Genomic DNA, 17,477 nt, shown 5'->3' with positions numbered 1-17,477 from the left:
AAAACAGGCAGATATGTACACTATAATAATTATAATTATAATAACAATATGTAATTTGAATATAATTTAAATATACAGTTAAGAAAGACACTAATAAAGTGTGTATATAATCATTCACATTATTTGACAGTGTGGTTAACAACACACTTCTGTGGTATGACAAACTTAGAGCACGTACTTACCTCTGCCAGCGTAGGTACGGATTATGACCAAATTTTCACTGTTATTAATTGAAGTATTTCGTGGCTGATCGTTCGTCACTCATCATAATTCTGGGCCTGAGAGACCCCATAGTCCCTCTTGCCTCGGGCCCCCAGGGGGTCTAGAAACACCCCCTGTCCCCTTATAATTGTTTTGATTAAAAACAGAGTTGGAGCAGTTCAAATGTTCACTTCATAAAGGCTGGACGCAACTTCTGCTTCCGTATGTCTAACTCTGGGAATAGAAAGTAGATACAATCAGGAGGGCCTGAGAGGCCTGGCTGATGAAGGGATCTCCCTGAGCTCCCTGAGAAGATCTTATGGAGGAGTCCACATCCTCATTTGATGAACCAAGGGAACCATGGGGTAAGATTTTATCCAGTGGGGGGCAGTAGTGGTCTTTATCTGCCTGAAATGCACATGTCGTGTATTCACTGTTTGTCAGTTCATCAAAAGCATGGAAAATAAACTAAAGGTCAAATGGAGATGAATTTCTTATATTAACATTCAAAACTCTATGAATTATATTTGATTTTTTTAAATGATTTAAAGAACATAACAGTGAAAAACAAGCGGAAGTGGGTTTTACGTGGCGTCCTTGAACGCAGCACAGGTTATCTCCTCATCACAGCCAGCGTCTGTCATCCATCCCCCAGCAAGGTGGCATCTCAGGCAGCTAACACCCGCTCCCCTCCGCGCTTCACTCGGATATTTGGTTCGCTTCTCTGCTCGGCATCTCGGGGGACTTTGTTGCAATGAAAGCAATCGGGGTTTTCGTGTTTTTCTTGGTGCTTTCCGCGTCCTCGCTGGACAAGGCGGAGACGGCCAGGAGCAGGACCAGCAACCAGAACAGCTTCCGACGGGCAGCTAATGGCTTCTACCAGACCCTGAGCAGCGTCTTCGGAGAGGACAACATCAGAGGGTTATACAAGGTGAGGCTGGCGCGTTTCGCGGCCGGAGAAAGCTTCCTGTCGCTGCGTTTGTCTGAGCGCCTCTGAAGGCGGGATGGTGGTGACGAGGAGGAAGCGCGCTCGGGCCTGCACGACAGTCTCACGGATGCCATTTTGAAATATTAGTCCTAATACTCGGTTTATAAGGCTGTACTAAAACCCCAGGTGATGCATTCCGCGAGTGCAGTCAAATGTGTGCCCGGAACTGCGTTATTTGACAGAAAACATGCACCGCGTTTTCATTCATCGTGCACCTTTGGTTCACTTCAGGCCCTCGCAGCTGTTCCCTAAAGCTTGTATTTCAGCTATTTTGAAAGCTTCTCTTCTTACTGCATCTTATTTATGAGCAATATTAAGAGTCGTACTTCTCAAAACAAAGTAGTTTTTGTTCAGTATTTGATCAATGTGCTCGATTTCATTTATTCAGACTGCATGCCTTGGAAATGTCTTATGGTGCGTTCAAGGGTAACTGGAAATTTTCCGTCTGCCAATTACGAAAAGCAAAACTTTAAAATTATTTCTAAGTTTCCGTAAATGAATGGACAAATATTACAGTGGACACGCTCACATTTAATGCTAACAGATGATGAAAGTTGAAGAAAACACCAGAAAAGCAAAGACTGACTTCATAAATTGTAGTATTGAATAGTTTCATGAAAGGTACATTTGTTGCCTCTAAACGTAGATTTTAATCTGTCAAGTAAATGTTTTAGTCCGTCAAATCTGTCTGGTTTCCCAGCTGCTGAGTAAAGAAAGAGGATCCTACAAAGAACACATTAACTACATTTCTGAAACTGAGTGTAATAATAATTAACTAAACTAGGTGTGATGTATATTGTGAGGCTAAGTCCACTTTGAAGTAAAAAGGATCTTTAACATTCAGTTAAGTTAAAAACATTTCATATATTTGAATATCAGAGGACAGCAGAAGCCTAATAAATCCAACAGGTTGATGTAGCCTGCTGTTGTTAAACCACATTAAGGTGGACTATGTTAAAAATAAATAAATAAATAATTAACCTTCTCTCTGCTCAATACTTCCTTCGTAGTTTTTTTCCAAAGCCACTGAGCGATTCGTCCATGGCGTGGACTCCTTCCTGGACACCATCTGGAAGATCTGGTCAGATCTGCTGGATGTGATGGGCATTGATTGTAAGTTCTTCACTGCATGTGTTACTACCAGATGAAATTGGATTGAATGGAAAGATTAACGTTGGTTTTCTCTCTTCCCGTCACGCAGCGTCAAACCTCAGCCATTACTTCAGCCCCACATCCCTCACCAACTCCCCCGCCCGCGCCCTGCTCCTGGTGGCAGCGGTGCTCCTGGCCTACTGGTTCCTCTCCATGTTCCTGGGCGGCTTCTTTTACCTCCTGCACGCCGTGTTTGGCCGCTTTTTCTGGCTGGCCCGCGTCACCCTCTTTGCCCTGTCCTGCCTGTACATCCTGCAGAAGTTCGAGGGCGACCCCGAGCGCGCCGTGCTGCCGCTGTGCTTCATCATGGCCGTGTACTTCATGACGGGGCCCGTCGGGACGTACTGGCGCCGCGGGGGCGGGGCCGGTTCGCTGGAGGAGAAGATCGACCACCTGGACACTCAGATCAGGCTGCTCAACATCAGGCTGAGTCGCGTCATAGACAGCCTCGAACATGGCGGCGAGCAGTAATGGCACTGCAGTCCGAGGCAAAGATGAGTTTAGTGGGAGGGGGCGGGTTGGGAGGGGGGGGGGGGACCTGATGTATTTGATAAGAGAATCCAGTTTCCTACAAACATCTGCAGCTACACAACCGCTGGGTATTTGCAACTCTGCTCTCATACGGGAAAGAAAACTAGATTTGACGACAGTGTTTTGAATTGACGGCTGACCTGGAGCCGACACACCAACCAAACCTCTCTGCTTCACCTCAAGGGTTCGAAGAGTTCTCTGCATCTCGGTACAAGTCATCACAGAGATGTTTGAGGTTTTTGCTGGCCCAATTCCACACTTCAGCCACCTTAAAGATTAAATTATGGTCCTTGCTTAAGCAGCTTTTGCTCGACGAATATGAAGATTTTCTGTACGTTTGTTTATACGTGTAAATAACCGCGGGGTTCAGACTCAACTTTGTCCACGAAAACAAGCGTCCCCTTTTTTCAAACTACTGAAATGGGGCAGGATGTATGACGTTGGGAACTGGTTATTTCTAATGTAGAAATTCTTCGAGAAGTGAGATAGTTGTAAGATTTATTTATTCCATTTTTTTGTTTCCATCCAGAATGTTGAAATCATGTAGATCTAGATTGTTACATCGAGTCACAGTTCTAATAGTTTCGGACCTCTTTTTCCTGTGTGGATGCGTGCGAGCATGCGCGTGGGGCGGACAAGCCTGCGAACTGAAAACAGCACCGTGTTTAAAGTCACAATCTGACCTGGGGAAGAAAAATGACAGACAGGCAGATTTATCTCAGGGACTCAAACACACACATCAAATTGAAAGGAGATGGCTAAAATCATGTTTTGGTCTCTGACTCTGAGCTCATTTGCTTTCAAATTTATCTCGGTAATTCTCAGTATTGTCCTTTTTTTTTTTGTGCATGTTATTTAAATTGCAGATTTATTATTGTCTCATAGCATGACCATCATCGTCTTTTGATACCAGCATGACATGATTGTAGGAAGCCAAAGGAGCTCGTGGACTTGACCTGGAAATTGTTTCTCTCATTTTTTTTGTTGAAAGTGAGTTTTAGACAAAAGTAAGTGGTAAAGGTCAGACCAGTCTGTCTGAAAGCTTTCTTAATACACACACGAGCTGAGCAAATTTTTTGCTCTCCAAATCTAGAATTTGATAGTTTATCACTTCAGTCCATCTCAAGCGCAAACACACGCTAGCGTTCACACCTATGGGCAAATTTTTGTTTTCAGTTATCCTCTAATGTGTGTTTTTGTGGAGAAAACTCGATGGAGGAAGGGGGAAAAAAAAGCACGTGCACAGGGAGAACATGTAAACTCCACAGAGAAAGGCCCGTCACTACACCGCAATGATGCCCATTTTTATCAGTGGTACTTTTATAGCGTACAGGAAGAGATCGGTGACTCACGAGCAGCTCTCGGTTCTGTTTTTGGGATGTTTGGCCTCAGCTGTAGAATCGCACCCCATCAGATGGTTTTGCATGTTCAGTAAGTCGGTTTTGTTTTGTTTTGTTTTTTTTACTTAATTCAAGCCTTTGCACCTTTGGTTTTGGAAATTTAGGGGAGGTTTTTCACTGAAGGGAGGTCTTGTGCCTTTATTCCTACTTCACTCATCCAGGTGTGTGATTTATTTTCTTTTTCTCCTGTGGTTGGAGGTTTACCTGTAATCTGTGACCAGCCTGACCAAACAGTCCGTGTGCTACGCTGTCGCCCTCTTGCATGTTTTACATGTTCATTTTTTCCTGCAGCTCCGTGTCGCCATATGAAAGTAGCCCTTTTTAATGATTCTTACAAAAAGATTTTGCTGATATTGTTCCTCTCCGCTTTTAGTAAATTCCAAGTATTTAATGTCACCTGTACAGAAGTGACCCTGCGGCTGTGCAGCTTTGTCCGGGGCGGGACGGGTGCTGTCGGCGGTTTCATTGTCTCATTTGAAGGTTTGACGGAAGGACAGAAGTGTAGTGTTTCAGGCAGTCCGCTGCAGCCAGGTCACAGGATGAACCGCTGTTATACTTTGACTCAGCTCCTTTCTGTCCCCAAATCTTTTATCAAGAGAAATAGTGAAATATGAGATCAGGTCAATAGATCTGACGCCGACTGTGGCTTTATCCCAGCACAAATTAAAGTTGAGTCCAGTCGCTGGATCTGTCCTCACATCAGGCTATTGCCTTTGTTGTTACAGGAGTTTAATGCTATGAAAACGTCGGTCAATCCCATGTTGTCTTACTGTTGTTCTTAAAGAACCCACGGTCTTCACAGTGAACCACATTGAATCCAGTGCGGTCTGCCAAGGTAGAAAACCTCTTGCAAAATGTGAATGATGTGTTTTAAATAGCCAGAACTTGATTATACATATTTAGAATTGTGTTTCTTGTATGATTTTTCTGTATATTACCGTTAACATTTGCACTGATTTCTAAACTGTGTGTTGACCAAATGATTTTAGTGTGCAAAGACTGCTGGACATTGTAAAGCTGCGCACAACTGCTGTTGAATCCGTCGTTTATTTGTGGTGAGGGAGCGACAGATTTCACCCAGATGTCCAGTGATCGATGTATGTTTGACAGCCACACAGTAAGTGAAGGCGTTTAATGAATAACGATCACGTATGTTGTTGAAGGAAGCTGCACACTAATTTGAAATGTGATACTGTACTTGAATTCAGTCTGGAATTTTTTGAGTTAATTCTGAGTAAAACAATTTCTCCTAAAGTCGCATGTATATTTTCTCTCACAGCTTCAAGAGGCTTTCCATGTGTCTCAGACATGACAGGGAAATATACTTTAAGTTGCTGGTAACTGTACATCTACTCATGCACCACTGGTTCTTAACACCCCAAATCTGAAGGATGCTATATTGATTTCATAGCCAGCAAGGATCCAGTGCAACATTCGGATTATATCAGTTGTCTGCTCTTTGACTTGCAAGTTTTTTTTGTTTTTTTTTTATTCGGTGTACTGTATCCTGCCTATTCCTTTCATTTTACATAGCCTGATTTTTTTTTAATGAGAAATTGTGCCAATTATTTGTTACTGTTGCTTTTTGAGTATTTGTGCTTTTTTTATTTCACTTATTAGCATTTTTAGAGCTTTTTTTTTTTTTTTAATCTTTTTCTGTACTGTAGTGTTGTGGCAAGAGCCGATCTGTGCTGCCTGCTGTTGTCGACTTTGTGTTTGAGTGTGTGTCTTTTTGAACTCTTGTTGGTGGGAATGTGGTTCTTTTTCTGTCAGAGTGAAAATGAGGTCCACAGTTGAATAAATTAAACACCACAGTATGATTTAAAGGCTTCTGCCTCATGTTTCATTCTTCCTCTTCATCTGACAGGAGGAGTGTGTGTTTGTGCACCTCACACCAACATCTCCACGAATCTTCTGATTTATAAAAGACTCACCCATGTGACCTGTTCATCTTTGATCCGTCTCCTCTCAGACATTATTGAATGAATTTTAATGAACATATACATGAAAACATAGATTATAGCCAGAGCTAATCTCTGGCTTAAATCCCTTGATAAGCCAGTGTCAGCCATGTGAAACAACACACAAAAAGTAAATAATGAAAGAATTGTGTTAGTAAGTTTGTTTTTGAAATCCAACCAGACTAAAGTTTCGTTGAAAATATGAGTTTCTATAATGATTCATGCAGCTTTAGTGTTTTTTTGACTTTGTTTTTTCCTAAAGTCTACAATTCTACAATTTCATTTAGCAGACGCTTTTGTCCAAAGCGACGTACAACACAAGCAAGAATATAGACATAAGAAAGAAAGAAACCATTAGTAAATGCTTCAATTGCTTCAAGTGCGATTGGTCAAGGGAGTCAAGGGAGGTCAAGTATGGTTCAAAAGATTATAATCCAGTTAAATTGTTAAAACTAAGTTTCAAAGAACAAAACAATGAACTTTCCAGTAATGTTCTATTCTTATAGTTCCACTTGTCCAGCTTTTGGTCATAGACCTTTGTACTACTGACTTTTATGCACTAGGTGGCGCCAATTGACTATAAATGATCGCTGAAATCTTGCTTTCATTCATGACTGGAGTAAATCATTATAATGGAATAAATTTGTCAAAAAAAAAAAAAAAGTAAATTTAGACTTTGTTGATAATATGAACTCTTCTTCACAAATCCCTGGAAATTTGATCTGGTTAGCAAGAGCTGTGAAAACAGCAAACAGAGGAAGTTTATTCAGCCAAATGTACTTAATAGCTACTTTATATTCTTTGTGAAGGGATGCGGTTCCCACAGAATGAACACTTTCATCTCCTTTGTTTGAATGCACTCTATATGTGTAAGGTGAAAAAGAAATGTTTTCAGATGAAATCTCAGCAATATATCATTACAGAGTTTCATACTTATTTATTGCTTTTAGATATCAGGCAAATTTAATCAGCTAGTGAATTTTACACAAAAATCCAAGCAAAAACATCTAAAAAAAAAAAAACACTGATCACATTAGGGTTCCTTGAATTAAAAAAAAAAAATCACAGTTTTGTTTTCTTGTCATCTTTGAAGTACAGAGTCAACAAATCTGAAGTAACAGGTAAGTGTTCAAGCAACGTTTTTATTTGCAAAGATTTATTTTATTTCCATATGTAATTTTCAGGAGTATTTTATCAAAAAAGGACATTACATACTTGCATAGTAAACTTCAAATTGAAATACATAGGCTATTAACACAAAGCATCCCCTATCCACAGCTTTTGAACTATTTAGTAGCTACGATAGTAACAAAACGACTGGTGTGTAGAGTTATGTTTGTCTTCATGAGTGAATTTGTGAAAACATAATATTCACGTGTTCATACTGACATTTTGTACAGTCTGTATTTTGATTTGTGCATACACGACATTTATATGTGCATGGCAAAATGTGTTAGTGTGCAATGTATGGGTACCCAGTGGAATTTGCAACCGTCGTGTTAAAAAATCTGGGCTTTTTGTCTTTCGTCCGAACTCGTAGACCCGCTTTTGTCTGACCATATTTTCTACAAATCTGGTATTGTTATATTTAAAATCACTGAGCACTAATACAGAGCGACTTGAAGGCTAAAGCTCAATTGACATAGTGCAGACTACTTAGTACCAGATTCAAACCAGTAAGATCATGTGACATGTCAAGATAGCCAACCCAGACAACAGGTCCTTTCAGGCAAACGTAAACCTTAGTATGCACACACCACACATACTGTATGTGACACATTATATCACGCATTGACAGATCTCATTCCACATACACTATCACTGTTATGCACACACAAACCTGTGTGTGCATACATTTCTGTGCACGCACCCACGAAAATATCAAAGGGCACAAATCTCATGATTGATATGAAAACATCCTGAACGCACGCACAAGTATCAGCAGGCATGTACAAATCCAAATGCACCCATATTACAACTCTCTACATGCATGCACATGTTGCTACTGTATTGATGCAAAATTTTGTTAGAAAACATCAGATTCAGTCATTATAGGGGCCTTTAATCACCTGAAATCTAGATGAAAAATAAGTTGATACAATCTGACGCCACATACTTTCATTTCCTGTCAGACTCTCCAGGTACAAACTAGAGTAAAAACTAATGAATATTATCAGTGCATTATTTTGTTCATGTGACTTTACAACTTTTTTTGAACATACTAAAACCAAAAAGGTTTAGCTGTATCTTGTCAGTATAAAAAAAAAAACACATTGTTGGCTTTTCTTCAGTGGTTCAGTAAGCACAGCATGTGGTTTCAACTGTTAGTTCTCCTGCTGTCTTAACCAAATTTGTAGTAGCGCCTACCTTAGTGTCAGCTGGAACTGACAGCTTGCTGTTCATGTAAGAAATTGTCCAAAAACAAAAGAAAACTTCCAGTAAATTTGAGGTCTGGTGGTTTTTCTCCAGGGTCAACAAATGTGAAACCTCTGTCTTAGAGGGACCGTTTTCCCCTATGGTATGTTTTGCTGAACGAAGTGGCATTTTATCAATAATCAAGAGGAAGAGAGGAGACCTCTTTATAGGTTAAATCAACCACAGCTTCAAACATGATCACTGAAGGTCATCTTTGAGTTTTTCTGTTGTATAAAAGAAGTATCCTGCAAACACATCACGCCGGCCTGTGTCTCATTGAACTCTTCTGTCATTCTACATCGTATGGGAGTCTAAAAAAGCAAAAATATCTGCAGGAATAAGTCAAAGTATAACAAAAGACAAGAAAAGAAAGTCACGGTGTCCACATTCAGTGACGCTGCTGGTTGATGGAGTGTGTGAGTCGCTTCTGGGCTGTCAGAAACGAGCCAAAACTTTAAGGTCCAGTCCACCTGATCCGGCACCAGGACTCTGAGCCTGAGGCGATCCCTGGTCCACCTGGACATGGTGGAGGCCTGAGTTGAAGCTGGCACAGAGAAGGTTGGTGAAATCACTGGGAGCGAGAGAAACCAGCGGACCAGCACCATCCAGAGACAACGTCCCCAAGCAGACTGGACAGAGGGGAGATCGCAAGAACGTTAGAGGATTCTTCATTCTGTGTGCGAGTGCTGTTTGTGACCGGCGTTCGTTACCTGCAGTATTCTGATCCCAGATTTTGACTGAGCTGTCGTGAGAGGAGGTCGCTACCCGAGGTGTCCCGCCGGGAGGCGTCGGCAGAAACACGCAGCAGGCCGTGGTCTGGAGGTGGCCTCGGTACTCCACCACTTTACAGCCCGGCTGACGGAGGTCCCAGAGCTACAAACACACAGACGCAGTTCCACTGAACACAAAAGCTCATATCAGACGTTTCTATTCTAGCTGTGTGTGTAGTAGAATCATCTGTGAGAATAAACGATAAGACTGGAATGGAAAATGCGATTTCTGGCATGCACTGCTGAAATTATTGTAGTGTATTATACTGACTCTAAGTTACTCACACTTCCTGTTTATACTGTTACTGCTCCAATGAGTACAAGTATTCGGGATAATTTCATCAATAACCATGACATTAACTGACATGGAAAAAAAATCTCCCAAACAGCGTATAAAATAATGCAATGATGAGTTACAATGCAAGACCATAAATACCCCTAGAAACCTGAGGTGGTCTCACCGTGGCCTCACAGCCCTGGCCTCCGAAGCCATTACTGCTGGACACCAAGGAGTAACCATTGGGAGAGACGTCACAGTGGGTCTGGATGTACTGCTTTGCTGGGAAGGTGTTGGTTACCTGCCAAGAACGGCTGTCCCACACCCTGTTCACATAAACACATGCCCGTAGAAAGACACACATGTAACACACATGTAACTGTCCTGGGGAAAGGCGTTCCTTTTATTTTTATTTCCTAGCATGCCGGATTTGTAGTTTGTTTTTTGTTTTCGTTTTTTACAAGAAATCATGGTGAAAAGGAACAAGTGGACTTTAAAGCTCATTTTTTCAAGACACTCATTTTCACTGAATCAGAGGTGTCAAACACATTTTACTTCAGCTCAACTTCATCTTTATGGGCCAATAAGGTAAAACAGTGCCATATTAATCTTTCAATTTGAACTTGAAAGTTTTTCTTTGATGTGGAACAGGGTACACGTGATGAAAATGTGTCTTTTTTGACAAAATCAAACAATTACGACTGTCTCAACATGAAGCAATTTTAACGATACTTTCTGGTGCAACATACAGTGAAATATGCAGGAAACATCCCCTATAGCTGTTGCATGATGTGTGTTTTTACAAATTCAGCCTGACAGCACGGTGTTGTGGCGAGCTTGCTCACAACAAATTATAAATTAAGCAAACCAAGAGTTTAACAGATAGAATAACTGTAACCTTTAGACAAAAACGTACCAACCAGACTTCAGTTTTGAAGTAGAAGCCTTTAACTACGATGCCTCCCATGATTTCTGGCCTTTGGATTCAAGCTTGTTGTAAAGGCAGACTTTTTTGATGGGAAAGTCCTTCATAAATCTAAAATGAAGCTGAATTAGCTTTTGTAGCTTGAGACAGAAGATGTGCTGTGTATGAACTTTAAATTATTAGCCTGACTCTTGCTTTCAATGCCTGGGAGTTAACAGCCCGTAAATTTTAAAATACTATTATTGATGTGTTGTTGTTGGGGTTTTTTTTCAGTAAGCTGGCAAAGCAGTTTTATCATTCCATCATCCTTGAGATGTAAATAATTCAACAGAAGTAGGGATACAGACCAGAGGTGTCCTCACAGCCATCCTGCTACGCTCATTACTCATTCGACATGAGCAGGAGGTCGAGGATCAGAGGACCAGACCGGTCAGAATGTGTAATCATTTCATTCTCCAAGGTCACCAACTGACAGAAAATTGAAGGCATTACACAGGCACACACACACTTCACTGATTATTAGTCTCTGTAATTCAAATTTATCAAGAATATTTCTACGGGGATTTTTTTTTTATTATTTTTTTTTTAGTTTTTTCATATGAAAGGGACGCAGAGCAGAGTGTTGTTTCAGAGGCTCGTGGAAAGAAAGACAACATCAACGTTCAACTTCGACAAGGTTTGTATGAACTGCCATCAGCTTGGCAGTCGTTGTTTATGGTGCTCCAAACAAAAGCACATTTCAGGCATGGAGGCAGCCAGCAAGAAGATGAAGGTGGGGTCAAATTACAAGCACTCAATGCTGCTGAAAACTGTTTTCCAGGAAGTGAGCCAATCTAGCAAGGGAATGAAGGGTAGTGGCAGAGATAAGCTGCATCAAAAGTTAAAATAAGACAAGTATATTTCATATATTTAAATCATGGCACAAATTTGATGAGGTGTAGACCTTTTCCTAAAATTGTGACTCATTATCATCATTATTGGGGTTTTAGAAAAAAAAATGACCTAAAAATGAGCACAGCTTTCCCCTTAAAGTCGTACAAAGGCATAAAAGCATGTTAACTCCACAGGTATTACCTATTTTGGAATTATTAGCAATAACTGGAAGATGGGGTCAGGTCAGAATCAGGGGCATTGCCACAGAACAAAAAGTAGGTGAAATACTTTAATTTCCCAGTACAAATCCTGCAACCAGATGGGATTTGATCTCACCTTTGACTGATGAACAATCAAGATTCATAATTGATTTCATCTTCTGAAATGAAGTATCCGAAATAGGAAAGATGGGACATAATTTGTTCTACACTGACATTATTTTATCCAACAATTAAGTTTTAGGGTGACATCAAATGGTCATTCTTCTATATAACAACACTGTCAATAAATGACGAACATCGGTTTATTCCCACAGCGAATAACAGAGCTGCTTTAGGAATCTTTTCATACCTTATGGTCTTATCTTCAGAGGTCTGCACTATGGAGGAGCTGGCTGGCACCCAACACACGTGAGTCACCTGAACAGAGAGGTGAGACAGGATTTAACAATCAGACTCAAAAGCAAAGTGATCACATTATTTCATGTGTCCACTTAGAAACCAAAGGGAGAGCATTTATTATGAAACACTTCATAGTATGAGCTGATTACTATCTTACTACTATTAGTTACTATCATCGTATACATTTATTCTCACCAGGTTTCGAGAGATGTTGTGTCTCTGTGCACATTTTGCAGATTCTATATCCCACAGGCACATCCAGTTGTCTCGAGAGCCTGTGCAGAGCTGTCTCCCATCTAGAAACCAGAGAGACGACAGTTCCATGTATTCAGTGCAAACTGTTCATCAGACGTTCATGTCAGTGTGTATTAAATTACCATAAAACATCAACCTACTATCAGTAGATCAGCTGAAAAACAATTGAGGATCGACACCTGTTTAGATTATTTTTTGGTTCTGTTATGACTGAGATTGGTAGAAATAAAGTTATCCGACTGAACCCACATGTTTAAAGGGGACATGATCACGACAATATATTGCTTTACGTTTAAAATGTATGAACTGTATAGTTGAAATTGCTTATTACAAAAAGAAAGAGTCTGACATTAAATACTTCTACCAGTAATAATTTTGTTAAAACCAATTGATTTGTACAGAATTATAGTCAGTAGTGCTTGAGTTTTATCATGTCACAAACTGGTAATCACAGTCCAAAATATTAGATCAGCAATAGAAATAATTATCCGAGGCTCACTGTGTGTGGGTGTCAGTGCATATGTACCAGGGCTGATAGCCAGTCCATTGACCACCAACTCATGTCCGCAATATTCCTGAATGTGCTCATCTCCCTGGTTCAGGTCCCACATCAGAACAGTCTTGTCCCGCGAGGCACTAAAAATCCATGTACTGCCAGGATAACACACCACCTGGTGTTTAGATGGAAGCACATTTTCGAGGAGATAAGACCAGGGGATGCGTCCATGCCAAATGTCTAACAGCTACAAACAGCGTCACACCTTTATCAGTTTGTGCACACACACAATATTGACGTTACCTTGGTAACCTCTCGGTTGTGACCCTGGAAGGACTGACACATCCTGCCTTGTTTCCAGTCATACACCACCACAGCCTACAGTGTTAAAAACAAAAACAGGTTGCACATCGGACTCACTAATCACTAAATTGTTCTCATCATGCTTCTTATACAATCAGAATGAAGAGATTCATTTAACTTTGTTTTGCATTTATATTTTTTTTCTGTGAGCTTTAAGACATTGTAGAATGTGAGACTTGACTCCTCCTTAAGTTGAGATAAACGTTTCTAAAAAGTCAGCAATTACTACAATTTGCATATCAGAGATCATGTCCCACAAATGTCCAGCATGCGTTAGTCTACCTGGTCGGTCCCACCAGAAACACAGAGATCAGGGCTGAGGTTGGTCACAGTGTTGATGGATCCATGATGGGCAGGCTCGTACTGCACCACCTGACTGTCAAATGCATTATCGGCCTTTTCCCCCTGAGAGGCCCTGATCGGAAAACAACAAAAATAACAAACAGTTAACCACAAGGCAAAAAAGACCACAGTGTAATATTTCTTTCTGAGGAGTTACAAAAATGTTTAACTTTATTTAATTTGCTGTCATCGCCTAAGGTTTTGATCTAGTCTAGTACAGTCCAAAAATGACTTACACACAAGAACAAAAACATTTCAACAATATCCTAATTCAGAAATTCATAATATTAAGCATTAAACCACAAAAATGATCACAGTATATTTTATACTTATAAGTATTAGATAACACAAATCATGACACAAAGCACTTCTCTCACCTGTATAACTCGGACCTCTTTCGAAACTTGCTCTGTAGTTTGCCCATGTCTGCCTAGGAACCCACAGCCACTCTGACACAGGGACACAACAAAAGAAGAGCTTGTAAACTAACGGTATAATCAACAGGTGTGAAGACTGAATCAGAACTACATTTTTGTTTCAAATTATGTGCATGCTGAATGTTATGTATATTGCTTTATTTAATGATATCACTGGATGCCACTCTGAAGTTTCAAGAAGGGCAACACTGCAGAGAATTTTTACTGTCTTTTCTCCTTCAAGCCTCCTCCTACACTGTCTCCAGGAAAGACTGCAGCACCCTAAAGAATTGAACTCTGAATCACTCAATATTACAGTGAAGTCAAAATCTGGCTGACTTCCCATCCACACTCTCATAGACATTAAAAGAAAAAAAAACTTTCACGAAATAAGCACAGGGGATTTTCCCAGGTCTGCTCTTTATTCTAAAAACTGCTTCTATGGTTTTCTTTTACATGTGTAAACTCAGTTTTGACAACCACAGAAGCAAGAGTCACCAAAACAGTCTCCATTTAGTCTCTGCTTGTCCACCAGAGGGGAGAAATACAATAAGTCCATAAAGTCACAATATATTAGTTTATGCTCTAAAGATATGTTGGATGTACTATGGAAAGACATGTCTTCCAGTCACTTTCCTTCTTTGACAGAGAGGTGACTATCTTGACTTGATTGTATTTTTAAAAAGCCATTGTTTCCTCATAGTTGTCCACTTGTGAGGAAGTGAAATCAAAATGTATCTGATGTCCTAAACATGCAATATGCAAAAATATTGTGGATTATTGCAATAGCCAGGTGGCTTGCGATGCAGAAACAAATACTTAATCATATGGCATGGGATTTTTACTTCCAAGTAACAGTGTTCTTTCTCTTCTTATACCAAATTTTAGCCAGGATAAACCACGTTTTCATGTTTTTTTTCTTTTTCGACCACATGTGTATCAGATGAAGAGTTTGTTGACGTTGTTGTTTTTATCTATATTCCCTTCATTTTTGTGACTCTGACTGCTGTTGTTACCAAATATTGTTGTAATATAGAAACAATGTGATATGCTACCCTGTGATGGCAGGGCTCCATGAGAATGTCCAAATATGTGAACAAGAAAGGTAAATATGCACCATGCATGGGGACTTAGAATTTATTGAAAGACACCATCAGGTGTTGCACCATCAGGTGTAGATCTATGTAGTTCAGAGAAATCTAAGCAATCCTTCAGTCCTGCACTCTGATATACAGCATAGTCATACTGAATACCTGTATATTTTGCACCAAGTCAACTTGCATAAGACGGAGCAGTGCAAAGTAAGATTAACCCACAGAAACAAACACTACGTTCCCACACTGAGGCACAGTAAAGCTCCTCCCTCGTTATCCCAGCGTACTCCTCCAGCAAGCGACAGGAAGGAGAGGACTGAAATCCTATTACAGCCGCATCATTACTGTCGCACGGAATTAGTGACTCGAAAACACCTGCTATGAACTGTGCTGGTCGGTATTATGTAACAACAGCAGCGGGGTTATAGCAGTAGTTTCTCGTGGCGACAAAACTTTAAGATTCGTGAGAACACACGCAGTTCTCCACAGACTTACCTGTCTCTGGCAGGTGTGGTCACTAGGTGATGCTGGAGGCTGGGCAGCTAGCTGGCTAGCATGCTAACTAATCTTTATCTGTCATGCTAAGGGACTTCAGAGCACTAAAGCGGTAAACACTTGTAGAGTAGTCGCTGAAACAACTGAAAAGGCTTTCCCGCGGACTGCCATCCTGTCTCTGTGCCCTGAGAGCGATAAAAAAGTGCAGATAAAGTGAGTTTTAACTCCAGCAGAGTGGCCCCTCCCTCCGTAGCGACCAGCAGCGACGCTCTCCGTATCCAGGCGAGGAGCTAGTCACGTGACACGGACAGGAAGTGCCAGTCCCTTACACAATAAAATTCTCTTGCTGACCACTCGCCCCTTCACTGTGTGATCACACTTTCTCACTCCATCTGCTCCTGTGTGAAGACACTGCTGGCCATTTATTTATTTATTTATTTATTTATTTATTTATTTATTTATTTATTTATTTATTTGCAGCAATTTCACAAGCATGAATTTCAGCTTATTGTATGAGGGGAAAAGCACGAGGAACCATCCAGAATCTAAATAATATTAAGTAACATTTGTTATTAATGCGAAATATATACAGGACTCTTCATGTTGGAGCCAGAATTTCTATCCTGTTGACATTTCCAGCAATATTTTCCCCAAAAACATGTTATTTCTTCTTCTATATCTATGCAGCGTTTTCCTGTAGGTTATGGGTGAGTGCAGGTTACACACTACAGCTGACAGTCCATCACAGGGCAAACACTGACAGACAGAGAAATACACACTCACATTTACATCTTTCTAGACAATTTTATGTGACGATGTCTTTGGACTGTTGGCTGAAATCGGAGGACCTCTGGCTGAGTGCTCTTTCAGTGGGATGAACAGTTATATTCAGAGATATATACAGAGATATATTATAGACACAGACTGTGTTACACCCCAAGCTGCAGGTCTGGTCCAGGTGAGACAGGATCCTGCCATTAATTCTATAGAATTGCACTTGTTATTTAGATGTAATGTTTTTTTTTTTTTGTTTTGTTTTGTTTTTGCTTAGCAATGATTTTTGGGTAGATAAGAATAACTTCTACTTTACAAGCCAGATTCAAACACATGCATCACATGCAATTAAGCGCTGGCAGGAATGCCCCCATTTAAATGAACTAAATGGGCCACTTAGTTAGGTTACAATCAAAGCTACTCAATATGTGTGTGAAGTGACCTCAATTCTTACTTCTTGTTTGCTGCAAAGAGTTTAAGTGTGTATTTTCCCACAGGAAGCTACTTTCACAAGGCGATATAGTTTCTTACGGTACTGGGTTTTGGTTTTTTTTCGAAATGTCACACATAAATCTTTCTCTGCTCCCATCCAGTCATTCTGTAAAGACCTGTGTTTCCATTTCCAGATTTGAAATAATACCAGTAGCATTAGTTTTTTTATAAATTTATGACAAAAACAGCCGGTCAGAGGGGTAATGTAGCTGAGTCAGTAAATGCAGGTGGAACACAGCATGTGACTCAGCAAGAAACAAAGCTGGAATGTCTTCAGGCAGGGCCTGAACACAAAAAGGCTTTAAACAAAAATTACCACATTATGCAGGGTGACATTCACTTTGGACCTGTGGCTCAGTGTGTTTCCTCAGTGGAGCTCATTACTGTTCTTTTGTAGCACTTGTGAAGTCAGACACTCAAGAACTGCTTCAATCTCCAAACAGCACAGGTCACTTGTAACTGTGTTAGGATAACTATAACTGAGTAGTATTTTGGTCTCCTCCTCATCTTATGAAGAGAACAACAAAAATAAAAGCTTGACAAAGTTGTGGTGTTGAAATTACATATCTGCACAAAAATAGTAATAAAAAAAACAATTATTCAGTGATTTTTGTACACTAGTAGATGTAAGCTCCTC

At 40.4% G+C, this 17,477-nt stretch overlaps 2 protein-coding genes across 2 annotated transcripts; one reads left to right on the top strand and one right to left on the bottom strand.

Annotated features, from left to right (window-relative positions):
- The first annotated feature begins 809 nt into the window (after positions 1-809).
- Positions 810-6,098, top strand: bri3bp (bri3 binding protein). Its single transcript, XM_030105155.1, has 3 exons — positions 810-1,132; positions 2,200-2,302; positions 2,391-6,098. The coding sequence occupies exons 1-3, from the start codon at positions 956-958 to the stop codon at positions 2,810-2,812; spliced, it is 702 nt and encodes a 233-aa protein (XP_029961015.1). The 5' UTR covers positions 810-955; the 3' UTR covers positions 2,813-6,098.
- A 1,195-nt stretch (positions 6,099-7,293) lies between these two features.
- wdr31 (WD repeat domain 31) lies at positions 7,294-15,839 on the bottom strand. The gene is made up of 10 exons (XM_030105154.1): positions 15,575-15,839; positions 13,947-14,018; positions 13,510-13,642; positions 13,168-13,242; positions 12,895-13,039; positions 12,309-12,409; positions 12,064-12,131; positions 9,880-10,021; positions 9,359-9,521; positions 7,294-9,277 (listed from the first exon to the last, which is right to left on the bottom strand). The coding sequence occupies exons 2-10, from the start codon at positions 13,991-13,993 to the stop codon at positions 9,084-9,086; spliced, it is 1,068 nt and encodes a 355-aa protein (XP_029961014.1). The 5' UTR covers positions 13,994-14,018; positions 15,575-15,839; the 3' UTR covers positions 7,294-9,083.
- Between the last annotated feature and the right edge of the window lie 1,638 nt (positions 15,840-17,477).

The sequence above is a fragment of the Salarias fasciatus genome, chromosome 12 (genome assembly GCF_902148845.1).
Source record: "Salarias fasciatus chromosome 12, fSalaFa1.1, whole genome shotgun sequence".
NCBI classification, from domain to species: Eukaryota; Metazoa; Chordata; class Actinopteri; order Blenniiformes; family Blenniidae; genus Salarias; species Salarias fasciatus.
This window is presented reverse-complemented; position numbering and strand designations above follow the sequence as displayed.